At 42.8% G+C, this 13,939-nt stretch overlaps 1 protein-coding gene across 3 annotated transcripts in view; it reads right to left on the bottom strand.

Moving 5' to 3' along the window:
• The window catches only part of LOC129867401 (choline transporter-like protein 5-B), an 82,452-nt gene that overhangs the window by 20,640 nt on the left and 47,873 nt on the right, over positions 1 to 13,939 (bottom strand). Inside the window, exons 3-7 of one of the 3 annotated variants that reach the window (XM_055940772.1) lie at positions 11,945 to 12,018; positions 4,144 to 4,228; positions 1,199 to 1,283; positions 935 to 1,063; positions 242 to 302 (exon numbers count right to left, since the gene is read on the bottom strand). In XM_055940772.1, the coding sequence (XP_055796747.1) occupies positions 242 to 302; positions 935 to 1,063; positions 1,199 to 1,283; positions 4,144 to 4,228; positions 11,945 to 12,018 (434 nt within the window). Of the gene's footprint in view, positions 1 to 241; positions 303 to 934; positions 1,064 to 1,198; positions 1,284 to 4,143; positions 4,229 to 11,944; positions 12,019 to 13,939 lie in introns of those variants that run through there. The other 2 variants (XM_055940773.1, XM_055940775.1) reach the window with 2 other exon arrangements.

Genomic DNA, 13,939 nt, shown 5'->3' with positions numbered 1-13,939 from the left:
TTTCAATGTCATACACTGTTGATAAGTATCACTCTCCTTTCCCAACCCCTAACACATTTACATTTACGTCATTTAGCAGACGCTCTTATCCAGAGCGACTTACAAATTGGTGCATTCACCTTATGATATCCAACACATACTGCCCCCTCCCACAGAACCTAAGTCTTAGAATAGACCGTCTGAATCTTAAGTCACCATTACGATAGTGGAGGAACTGTGTGTAGAACCTGGATTCACTTACAAGGTCTGCTTGGCACTATCATAGATGGGCAGTCCTCATCTCTCAAGACGTGTGCAACTGACTAAAGGGAGACAAGAGAGGAAGAAGACGTCAAACAATGTAAATTCAGTGACGTCAAATCCTCAGAGTTGAGTTTTTATACCAACTCATAGGTTAGGATGACTGGTAAGACATCCTATCACCATATCCTATGAGTTTGCCATTATCCAAAAGGACCATGAGGAGAGTGGGCGTGTGGCTGAGTTGAATAGGAACAGAACAGAAGACTGTCATACATTACAGACTGGTAGGGAACCCTTCCTGAGTCATTTGTATTTTTAGCACTCTGGTCTCGGTGCAGACTAAGCGCACAGCCTTTTCCTCTCTCTCTTCCTCCCTCTCTCCCCCTTTCAGTCCCTCCCTCTTTGCCACAGAACTTTTACATCTCATTATGTTTCCTTTACATAATACATTACATAGGCCTAGTACTTATAAAGCAATATAGTGTTTTTCCGTATAATTAAATGTACAACAAGATATACTCTAATTGCAGCAACTAAATGACTTACTGATTCTAATAAGATTGCTTCTAATAAGAGTCTTGGTCGCTACTGACTTCTAGATGGATAACCATTACAGATGACATCTACTCAGAACACGCAAGGACTTGATAAGGTGAGGCCATAAGTGACTGGAGGCATCAGGTCTCTGTACCTTTCTAGGATTGTCGAAGCCTGGCTTGCAGAACTGCCTGTAATACTCCCAGTAGCTGTTGTTGTACCTGTAGTTGTACTGCATGTCTAGGTATGTGGCAAATCTGTCTGGGCACTTGGAGACACAGAGCTGAGAAGAGAGAGATAGATACAAACATTCATCAATGCTTAACAACAGAGAACACTGACCTTGTATAATCAAGCAAGAAAAAACAAGCAGGAACATAATAGCATAGTGTGTGCCGCGTAAAGAGGAACCTCTTACTTGGGTTGTAGGGCACTGGAGGTTAATGAGAACGGCAGGATTGGCACATTGCAATATGTTGAAGTAGAATAATATGGCTTTGTTGCTGTAACCACAGTGAAATGGAGAGAATAGTCATTCGTTTTCCAACACACACAATGACAGTTTTATTAGAAGATCCTGCGAACAAATTTTGTATTGAAACTAATGGCAGATTGAGCTGCCTGTCAAACAGAGGCAGGACACAGTGTAAACACACAGTGTAAACACACAGGGTGCAGGGGAGCCTGTGGTGGTGGTTAATGCTACTTTAAATGCACTTTTCATACATTCCACGCAAAGCCCTAAACAAACAAAAGGGGGGATTACTGTACAGCAGGGCTCTGCAGAGTTCCTGGAGAGCTACCCTCCTACAGGTTTTCACTCCATTCCTGTTCCTGGAGAGCTACCCTCCTACAGGTTTTCACTTCATTCCTGTTCCTGGAGAGCTACCCTCCTACAGGTTTTCACTTCATTCCTGTTCCTGGAGAGCTACCCTCCTACAGCTTTTCACTCTATTCCTGGAGAGCTACCCTCCTACAGGTTTTCACTCTATTCCTGTTCCTGGAGAGCTACCCTCCTACAGGTTTTCACTTCATTCCTGTTCCTGGAGAGCTACCCTCCTACAGCTTTTCACTCTATTCCTGGAGAGCTACCCTCCTACAGGTTTTCACTCTATTCCTGTTCCTGGAGAGCTACCCTCCTACAGGTTTTCACTCTATTCCTGTTCCTGGAGAGCTACCCTCCTACAGGTTTTCACTCCATTCCTGTTCCTGGAGAGCTACCCTCCTACAGATTTTCACTCTATTCCTGGAGAGCTACCCTCCTACAGGTTTTCACTCTATTCCTGTTCCTGGAGAGCTACCCTCCTGTAGGTTTTCACTCAATTCTTGGAGAGCTACCCTCCTACAGGTTTTCACCTCATTCCTGTTCCTGGAGAGCTACCCTCCTACAGGTTTTCACTTCATTCCTGTTCCTGGAGAGCTACCCTCCTACAGGTTTTCACTCTATTCCTGTTCCTGGAGAGCTACCCTCCTACAGGTTTTCACTTCATTCCTGTTCCTGGAGAGCTACCCTCCTACAGGTTTTCACTCTATTCCTGTTCCTGGAGAGCTACCCTCCTACAGGTTTTCACTTCATTCCTGTTCCTGGAGAGCTACCCTCCTACAGGTTTTCACTCTATTCCTGTTCCTGGAGAGCTACCCTCCTACAGGTTTTCACTCTATTCCTGTTCCTGGAGAGCTACCCTCCTACAGCTTTTCACTCTATTCCTGGAGAGCTACCCTCCTACAGGTTTTCACTCTATTCCTGTTCCTGGAGAGCTACCCTCCTACAGGTTTTCACTCTATTCCTGTTCCTGGAGAGCTACCCTCCTACAGGTTTTCACTCCATTCCTGTTCCTGGAGAGCTACCCTCCTACAGATTTTCACTCTATTCCTGGAGAGCTACCCTCCTACAGGTTTTCACTCTATTCCTGTTCCTGGAGAGCTACCCTCCTGTAGGTTTTCACTCAATTCTTGGAGAGCTACCCTCCTACAGGTTTTCACCTCATTCCTGTTCCTGGAGAGCTACCCTCCTACAGGTTTTCACTTCATTCCTGTTCCTGGAGAGCTACCCTCCTACAGGTTTTCACTCTATTCCTGTTCCTGGAGAGCTACCCTCCTACAGGTTTTCACTTCATTCCTGTTCCTGGAGAGCTACCCTCCTACAGGTTTTCACTCTATTCCTGTTCCTGGAGAGCTACCCTCCTACAGGTTTTCACTTCATTCCTGTTCCTGGAGAGCTACCCTCCTACAGGTTTTCACTCTATTCCTGTTCCTGGAGAGCTACCCTCCTACAGGTTTTCACTCTATTCCTGTTCCTGGAGAGCTACCCTCCTACAGGTTTTCACTCCATTCCTGTTCCTGGAGAGCTACCCTCCTACAGGTTTTCACTCCATTCCTGTTCCTGGAGAGCTACCCTCCTACAGGTTTTCACTCTATCCCTGTTCCTGGAGAGCTACCCTCCTACAGGTTTTCACTCCATTCCTGTTCCTGGAGAGCTACCCTCCTACAGGTTTTCACTCCATTCCTGTTCCTGGAGAGCTACCCTCCTACAGGTTTTCACTCTATCCCTGTTCCTGGAGAGCTACCCTCCTACAGGTTTTCACTCTATTCCTGTTCCTGGAGAGCTACCCTCCTACAGGTTTTCACTAAATTCCTGTTCCTGGAGAGCTACCCTCCTACAGGTTTTCACTCCATTCCTGGAGAGCTACACATTTTAGTCATTTAGCAGACTCTCTTATCCAGAGCGATATACAGTAGTGAGTGCATATATTTTTGAACCTATTTTTCTTCCATGGGAATTGAACCCACAACCATGGTGTTGCAAGCGCCATGCTCTACTAACTGAGCCACACGGAAGCCACACCCTCTTGCAGGTTTTCGCTCCAACACCAGTTGTAACTATCCTGATTCACCTTCTCAATCTGCTAATTATTAGAATCCGGTGCGCTAGATTAGGGTTGAGTGTAAACCTACAGGACAGTATCTCTCCAGGAACAGGGTTGGAGAGCCCTGCTGAACATAGAAGGGTAGATTAAAATGACTATGTTTCAAATATTACAGACTAATACAACTAACATTTACTGAGGCCGGATATTAATCGTAGAGAAAAACAGTTTGTCAGCATTATGACTTCTCGCACGTTGTTCCTGCTGTATTGGAGGCGTCAAAAGTGTTTAAGTCGACACCCCTCCCAGGCTGCTTACAATCTCTTCCAAGTGCAGAATTCTTTTAGAGGATATTAATGGGAAGCCACACTTGTCCTAAGTGCAATTTCAATGATATAGTACTATACCTATCCATAGTAACTATATAGTATACATAGTACTGTAGATACAATACATTTTTCTCCAAACACAGATAGCGGTCTTTCTTTCTACTTACGCGTTGGGGGTCCCCTGCTGTCCACAGAACTGTCCATGGCTGTCAGTGGGGTAGACCACCTTCCTGGGGTCGCCATGTATCCAGGCTGCAACCAGACAGACGGCCACATCATTAGCCTCATTCACAGACCTGTCATATGTCAATCACTCTGGACATGAATGAGTGATAGGATCTGCCTGACTGTGTATGTATTGGAATATTCTGACAGTCTAATGCACATGCACAAGTTGTCTCGACCTCTGAATGCTCAGCTATGAAAAGCCAACTCACATTTACTCCTGAGGTGCTGACCTGTTGTACCTTCTATAACCAATGGGATTATTATTTGTCCCTGCTGGTCATCTATAAATGTTTGAACATCTTGAAGAACGATCTGGCCTTAATGACCATGTACTCTTATAATCTCCACCCGGCACAGCCAGGAGAGGACTGACCACCCCTCAGAGCCTGGTTTCTCTCTAGGTTTCTGCCTTTCTCAGAGTTTTTCCTAGCCACTGTGATTCTACATCTGCATTGTTGCTCTTTGGGGTTTTAGGTTTCTGTATAAGCACTTTGTGACAACTGCTGATGTAAAAAGGGCGTTATGTGATTGATGTGATTGACTACCATAATCACTTCAGCCCACAGCTACTGTACATCAGTATAAAAGCAGGTCAAATGGGATCCAATATAGACTGCTGTTATGAATCACAATCAGAAGCCAGATATGAATATATTAGTGTGTCAAGCTGAGACCTGGCTGTTCAGACATTACAGGACAACCCCAAAAAGTCTATGTGAGAAACTTAGAGAGTGATAATACGAGTGAAAAGCACTAACAAAACCAAGGCCAAGGTAATCCAATCATTCCAACACTTTCTCCATGTAACGGCTTTCTTCTGTGGACGAAGGAGAGGACCAAAGCGCAGCGTGGTTAGTGTTCATCATGTTAAATAAAGAACATAAACGTGAACACTACAAATACAAAAACAACAAATGTGAAAAACCGAAACAGTCCTATCTGGTGCATAGACACAACGACAGAAGACAACCACCCACAAAACCCAACACAAAACAGGCTACCTAAATATGGTTCCCAATCAGAGACAATGACTAACACCTGCCTCTGATTGTGAACCATATCAGGCCAAACATAGAAACGGAAAACTAGACACACAACATAGAATGCCCACTCAGACCAACACTAAAACAAAGAAAACACAAAAGAACTATGGTCAGAACGTGACACTCCACCAGTCTGCATCTTTTCAGGCTTCAATTCACGTTGCAATCCTGTGTTCAATAGTTTTTCTAACCTGTTCAAAACATAAACAGCAAATAATGACCTAGGAGGACAATAACATATTATTTTCTAGCCTGCCTCACACAGTTGGGAGGATGAGATAGAGAAGTTATGCACGAGGAAGAGCACATGGGAGGAGAAAGAATGAAAAGCTCTTCACGTAATTGCTGACATGCCAGTGTCTATTTGAAGTCACCTCCATTTTCATGGCTCTGGCTCTCTTAAAGTAATTGGGCAACAGACAGTCCTTCCTCTGCCCAGACTCGGACGTGACTACACTGCCAATCGAAGTCTGAGAGGGACTCCACTTTGAGAGAAGACATCACCGTTGATTTCATTTGACTCACTCAGGGTGGGTGGGTGTGTGTGTGTGTGTGTGTGTGTGTGTGTGTGTGTGTGTGTGTGTGTGTGTGTGTGTGTGTGTGTGTGTGTGTGTGTGTGTGTGTGTGTGTGTGTGTGTGTGTGTGTACAGACTTAGGTGTGTGTGTGAGGAGATTCACATGATTGATTCCAATCTACTGAGAGGAACACACTGGAGTATGCTGTGTTTAACTGCTCTAATTAAATGCCTTGGAGGCCAGAGGTCATTACCCATTTCTCTAGAGAACATGCTCTAAACTCCAATCAGAAGATTAGAGCACAGATTAGGGAGATGCCATAGAGCAGTGGTTCCCAAACGTTTTATAGTCCCGTACCCCTTCAAACAATCCACCTCTACCACCAGGGTCAGCGCACTCTCAAATGTTGATTTACGCCATCATTGTAAGCCTGCCACACACACACACTATACGATACATTTATTAAACATAAGAATGAGTGTGAGTTTTTGTCACAACCCGGCTCGTGGGAAGTGACAAAGAGCTCTTATAGGACCAGGGCACAAAAAATAATAATCAATAATTTTTCTCTTCATTCAACCATCTTACATAAAAAACCTTATCGTTCATTGAAAATTGTGAATAACTCACCACAGGTTAATGAGAAGGGTGAATTTGAATGATAAACATAACTCTGCAATGTTGGGTTGTGTTGGAGAGAGTCTCAGTCTTAAATCATTTTCCACACAGTCTGTCCTTGTATTTACTTTTCATGCTAGTGAGGGCCGAGAATACACTCTCACATAGGTACTTGGTTGCAAAGGGCATCAGTGTCTTAACAGCGCGATTTGCCAAGGCAGGATACTCTGAGCGCAGCCCAATCCAGAAATCTGGCAGTGACTTCTGATTAAATTCAACTTTCACAGAACCGCTTGTTGCAATTTCGATCAGGCTCTCTTGTTCAGATATCGGTAAGTGGACTGGAGGCAGGGCATGAAAGGGATAACAAATCCAGTTGTTTGTTCCATCCATTTCAAGAAAGTACCTGCGTAATTGCGCACCCAACTCACTCACGTGCTTCACTATATCACATTTGACATTGTCCGTAAGCTTGTTCATTTGTACACAAAAAAATCATACAATGATGGAAAGAACTGTGTGTTGTCCTTGTTAACTTCTTTGAGATTTAGGGGGTGCTGTTTCGACTTAGCGAAAATTGGTCTCCAAATTAAACTGCCTAGTACTCAATTCTTGCTCGTACAATATGCATATTATTATTATTATTATTGGATAGAAAACACTCTCTAGTTTCTATAACCGTTGGAATTATGTCTCTGAGTGCAACAGAACTCATTCTACAGCACTTTTCCTGACAGGGAGTGAGATTTCAGAAATCTTGGCCCCTGGTCCCAGGTCAGTTTTAAGGTCCCTGTAAATGCTATGAGGATACAAACACCGCCTACGCCTTCCTCTAGATGTCAGTAAGAGGTGACAATTTGAATGGAGTCGATTGCGCAATCAGGACCTGTATAAAAGAGCACAAGGCGGAAGTAGCTTTCTTTTCTTCCTGCGCCTGGCGCACGATGGACGTCGGACTGGCTCTCTTTCCAAGCTTTGGTTTAGCCACTTCTAAATCGCCGGTCATGTTTTTACTCGTTATAGGTGTTAAAAACATCATAAGGTAGTTAATTTAAACCGTTTTATAGCAATTTATATCCGTTTAGTGCGATTTTGAGGCATTTCTTTGTGATGCACTTTGAACGGCTGGGCACGTTTCCAGTACATGCCGAACGTTAGTGGCCATTTCGACAGGGCAAGAGGACATCTTTCGACCAAAAGACGATTAGACCGGAGAAAGGATTCATTGCCCAAGATTCTGATGGAAGATCAGCTCATAGTAAGAGCTATTTATTATGATAAATCGTTGTTCTGTAGAAAAATGTTAAACGCATATTCCGCCATTTTTTTGGTGTAGCTTCGCTTGGCGAACCCTGTATTGCACAGTAAGGATAATTTTAGAAATGTAATTCAGCGATTGCATTAAGAACTAATTTGTCTTTCGATAGCTGTCCAACTTATATTTTTTTAGTCAAGTTTATGAATAGTTATTCATTAGACCAGATCACTGTCAAAGATGGCGGCCGACGTTTTCGTCCCAGGTAGGCTACTATTGTCATTGTATAACCACGTTTTTTTGTGGCTAAATATGCACAATTTCGAACAAACTCTATAAGTATGTTGTAATATGAGGTTACAGGAGTGTCATCGGAAGAATTCTGAGAAGGTTAGTGAAAAAATTAATATATTTTGGCGATGATAACGTTATCGCTCTCTTTGGCTTGAATCAATGCTCGGGTAACGTTTGCACATGTGGTATGCTAATATAACGATTTATTGTGTTTTCGCTGTAAAACACTTAGAACATCTGAAATATTATCTGAATTCACAAGATCTGTGTCTTTCCATTGCTATGTGCTGTGTATTTTTAAGAAATGTTTTATGATGAGTAAATTGGTAATACACGTTGCTCTCTGTAGTAATTCTAGTCGCTTTGGTGAGATTTGTGATGGTGGCTGCAATGGCAAACTATGATTTATACCTGAAATATGCAAGTTTTTCTAACAAAACCTATGCTATACAATAAATATGTTATCAGACTGTCATCTGATGAGGTTTTTTCTTGGTTAGTGGCTATCAATATCTTTATTTGGTCAAATTTGTGATAGCACCTGATGGAGTAAGAAACTGATGGAGTTAGAAAAGTGGTGTCTTTTGCTAACGTGGTTAGCTAATAGATTTACATATTTTGTCTTCCCTGTAAAACATTTTAAAAATCAGAAATGATGGCTTTATTCACAAGATCTGTATCTTTCATTTGGTGTCTTGGACTTGTGATTTAATGATATTTAGATGCTACTATTTAATTGTGACGCTATGCTAGCGATGCTAATCAGTGGGGGGGGGGTTGGGGGTGCTTGTCAAGTGGGACGCTAGCGTCCCAACTATCCCAGAGAAGTTAATGCAGACAGAGAAGAGCTCCAACTTCTTTATCATAGCCTCAATTTTGTCCCGCACATTGAATATACTTGCGGAGAGTCCCTGTAATTCCAGATTCAGATCATTCAGGTGAGAAAAAACATTACCCAGATAGGCCAGTCGTGTGAGAAACTCGTCATCATGCAAGTGGTCAGATAAGTGAAAATGATGGTCATTAAAGAGAACTTTAAGTAAATAAGCTTGTCTCTCAACTCCAAAAAATTTGTTCATACTTTGCCCCTTGATAACCAGCGCACTTCTGTATGTTGTAAATGTGTTACATGGTCGCTGCCCATATCATTGCATAGTGCAGAAAATACACGAGAGATCCGGGGCCTTGCTTTAACAAAGTTAACCATTTTCACTGTAGTGTCCAAAATGTCAGGCATTCCCTTGGCAGCAAGAGCCTCTCGGTGGATGCTGCAGTGTACCCAAGTGGCGTCGGGTGCAACTGCTTGCAAGCACGTTACCACTCCACTATGTCTCCCTGTCATGGCTTTTGCGCCATCAGTACAGATACTTAAAAAATATATATATATTTCACCAGGTAAGCTAGTTGAGAACAAGTTCTCATTTACAACTGTGACCTGGATACCAACACATCTTGACCACCAAATTCCATTTGATGTCACAAAGTTGTCCAGAACTTCAAAAATATCCTCTCCTGTTGTCCTGGTTTCCAGAAGAGGATGTCTTCCCTAATTGACCCCCCATAAACGTAACGGACATATACCAAGAGCTGTGCCAGGCCCGCCACGTCTGTTGACTCATCCAGCTGTAACGCATATAATTCACTGGCTTGTATGCGAAGCAGTAATTGTTTCAAAACATCTCCTCGCATGTCATTGATGCGTCGTGAAACAGTGTTGTTTGATGACGGCATTGTCTGTATAGTTTTTTTGGCCTTTTCCCCCAGCATTGTCCCAGCCATAGCCACAGAAACAGGAAGGATTAAGTCCTCCACAATAGTATGGGGCTTGCCTGTCCTAGCGACTCAGTATCTCACCATATAAGACGCTTCTAGCCCCGTGTTATTAATGGAATCTGTTTCTTTTATACGTGTCTTACTACTCGAAAGTGGTCTTAATTCTCGCTCAAAAAACTCCTGTGGCTTATTTTTCAAATTTGCATGTTTTGTTTCTAAATGTCTGTGCAAGAGTTGTGAGACAGTACTTTTGCACATATAACATACTGTGGCTGAGGAAAGGCACTACACCCAATATAAGTGAACCCCAAATCAATGTAGTTCTCATTATATTTGCGCCTCTTTGATGGTGCAATGGGGGCAGAAGTTCTTCGGCTGCATCAGATTCACAAATGGCAGTGTGTCCATGCTAGCTGGGCTAACAACAAATGTAGAATTACTGATGCTAGCATTGGATGTGCTCGTGGAAGCAGAACAACTTGTGTCGTTGACAGGTACAGGTGTAGTACTGCTGGTAGTAGCAGTACTATGAGTCTCTATGGAAATGCAGGCCTTACTTTTTTTTAACCATTTATCCATTTTTGAACAAACGGGATGAGCACCAGCTACATTTGGCTACATACGGTTAATGTGATTGTATGTTAATTATTTGACTAGGCTACCTGTATTTGACACTGTGATGTTATTTTGCTGGACACTAGATGTTTTTTTGGCACTGTAACGAGGATACTCAGGCGAGAAAGAAACCTCACCCAAATGTATAGCCCCGTTGGAAAATATAAATGGACCGTTTGAAAATGTGAAAAAAATATATATATTTAAAATTTTTAAATGTGAATCACATTTTTATTTGGCGTACCCCTGACGGCATTGCAATATCTGCCATAGAGTAAGCTCAGAAAACAGAAAGTGCCTCACATACAAACAGACTGATGTTACTAACTCCCGCTCATTAAGGAATGGGTCTGTCTCTGGGGAAATTCAGGCGCTCATATTTCTACCTCCCACACACGACACAATCAGAGGCTCTGTTGCTCAATGCAAAAATGGCATCAAATAAAACACTAGCATCGATATGGCAACACAGTTGGTGGAATATATAGAACACAAAGACTGTCTAGATGAGAGCTAGGCACGCAGAAACTCACTAACTAACAAACATGAACACAGACGAACTCACACACACACCAACTTTCCTCACACCATCTTCTTAGACCAGTGTTTCCCAACCCTAGTACTCGAGTACCCTCAACAGTAAACCTTTTCATTGTAGTCCGAGACAAACACACCTCATTCAACTCATTGAGGGATAGATGATTAGTTGATAAGTTGAATCAGGTGTGCTTGTCCAGGGCTACAATGAAATAGTGTACGGTTGGGGGTACTTGAGGACCAGTGTTGGGAAACACTGGCTTACATGCTGACCAGACCGGACACGTCGCGTGCGTGAGCGTCGCAAAATAAATTTAGAAATCCATGTTATTCAATTATTGCACCCACACTGCTCGCGCGCGCCATTGAGCGTCTACGACCACGGGCTAAAATAGAACTCCTTTCTATTTCTGACGCAGGTCGCGCTGAAAGTCCCATCTCTCCCATCTTCTAATTGGTTTATAGAAGCAGGTACCCACGTGCCATCTCCTCATTGGTTATACCCACGTGGGTGATTGAAAGACGAACTGTTTTTCCGGTAGTCGTGGAAATACTATGAAAGTTTAGATGCTGATCACCATATAATTTCAAAGATGAAAAAGCCTGGAAGGAGGAGAGATGATTAGAAACGATTCGGTTGGCCGTTTTATGTGTGGATTAATTGTCAGAGTAGAGGACCTTGTGCATTTCAGGTAAAATAACAACTCAATGTTTATATCCCAGGACAAACTAGCTAGCAACAGCAACCTAGCTAAATAGAACAAATTAGCTAGCAAGTGCAAGCTAACTAGCTAAATTGCCATACATGTTTAATGCTTTTCGACCTGTCCCCAAATTAATGTAATTGGTTCAGAGTTTGTTTTGATATTTTAACCTGCGTGTCGTGATCGCGTTTGGTGTAGGGGGACAAAATACATTTACGCACGATAGCACACGATGGCGCACGCGCGCAGCTGGTTTGTGTTCCGTCTTAGACCACATCCTTCTTTGAGGTACAACAGAGGGAAGGGGGATGTGTGTGGGAAACTGGGACTTTGTTGTTATGAAACCTCTATGTCTGATGAAATAGGCAGCAACATGACAACTCACCCACGGTGCCCAGAGCGATGTAGCCGAGGATGACGATGACGAAGATGACACAGCACAACACATCCGTGCAGGCCCTGGGGAGAAGAGAGAGAGAGAGATAGAGATAGAGAAAGAGACAGAGAAAGAGAGAGAGACACAGTGTAATCCACAGTGTCTCCTGACCCCTCCTGTCTCAGCCTCCAGTATTTATGCTGCAGTAGTTTATGTGTCGGGGGGCTAGGGTCAGTTGGTTATATCTGGAGTACTTCTCCTGTCTTATCCAGTGTCCTGTGTGAATTTAAGTATGCTCTCTCTAATTCTCTCCTTCTCTCTTTCTTTCTCTCTCTCGGAGAACCTGAGCCCTAGGACCATACGTCAGGACTACCGGGCATGATGACTCCTTGCTGTCCCCAGTCCACCTGGCCTTGCTGCTGTTCCAGTTTCAACTGTTCTGCCTACGGTTATGGAACCCCTACCTGTCCCAGACCTGCTGCTTTCAACTCTTAATGATTCCTGAGTATTATTTGACCATGCTTGTCACTTATGAACATTTTTGAACATCTTGGCCATGTTCTGTTATAATCTCCACCCGGCACAGCCAGAAGAGGACTGGCCACCCCTCATAGCCTGGTTCCTCTCTAGGTTTCTTACTAGGTTTTGGCCTTTCTAGGGAGTTTTTCCTAGCCACCGTGCTTCTACACTTGCATTGCTTGCTGTTTGGGGTTTTAGGCTGGGTTTCTGTACAGCACTTCGAGATATTAGCTGATGTACGAAGGGCTATATAAAATAAACTTGATTTGATGATAATATTTACTGTTCATTTTTATTGTTTATTCCACTTTTGTTTATTATCTAGTTCACTTGCTTTGGACTTGCTTTGGCAAAGTTAACATACGTTTCCCATGCCAATAAAAGCCCTTGTCATGACTGCCCTTGGGGGAGGATCATAGGCGCCCCCCCTCTCAATTCAATTAAATTCAAGGGGCTTTATTGGCATGGGAAGCACATGTTAACATTGCCAAAGCAAGTGAAGTGCATAAACAAAAGTGAAATAAACAATACAAATGAACAGTAAACATTACAATCACAGAAGTTCCAAAATAATTATGTATATATACAGTGTTGTAACGATGTGCAAATGGTTAAAGTACAAAACGGAAAATAAATAAACATAAATATGGGTTGTATTTACAATGGTGTTTGTTCTTCACTGGTTGATATTTTCTTGTGGCAACAGGTCATACATATTGATACTGTGATGGCACACTGTGGTATTTCACCCAGTAGATAGAGTTGATCAAAATTGTGGATCTGTGTAATCTGAGGGAAATATGTGTCTCTAATATGGTCATACAGTGGGGCAAAAAAGTATTTAGTCAGCCACCAATTGTGCAAGTTCTCCCACTTAAAAAGATGAGAGAGGCCTGTAATTTTCATCATTGGTACACTTCAACTATGACAGAAGAAATTAGAAAAAAAAATCCAGATGTCACGTTCCTGACCTGTTTTTCCTTTTTCTTGTGTTTATTTAGTTGGTCAGGGCGTGAGTTGGGGTGGGTTGTCGAGGTGTTATTTTCTTGTTGGGTTTGTGTTCGGCCGGGTATGATTCTCAATCAGAGACAGCTGTCAATCGTTGTCCCTGATTGAGAATCATACTTAGGCAGCCTGTGATTCACGTGGTTGCTGTGGGTGTTTGTATCTCGTGTCTGTATTCGTGCCACACGGGACTGTTTGTCGGTTCGTTTCGGTTTTGTCACGTTTGTTGTTTTGTATGAGTAAGTGTTCAGTGATTTTGTTCATTAAAATAATCATGGACACAACCCACTCCGCATATTGGTCTGATCCTTCTCGCCTCTCCTCCTCGTCCGAGGAGGAGGATTACGACGACCGTAACACCAGAAAATCACATTGTAGGATTTTTAATGAATTTGTTGCAAATAATGGTGGAAAATAAGTATTTGGTCACCTACAAACAAGCAAGATTTCTGGCTCTCACAGACCTGTAACTTCTTCTTT

The sequence above is a fragment of the Salvelinus fontinalis genome, chromosome 12 (genome assembly GCF_029448725.1).
Source record: "Salvelinus fontinalis isolate EN_2023a chromosome 12, ASM2944872v1, whole genome shotgun sequence".
NCBI lineage: Eukaryota > Metazoa > Chordata > Actinopteri > Salmoniformes > Salmonidae > Salvelinus > Salvelinus fontinalis.
This window is presented reverse-complemented; position numbering and strand designations above follow the sequence as displayed.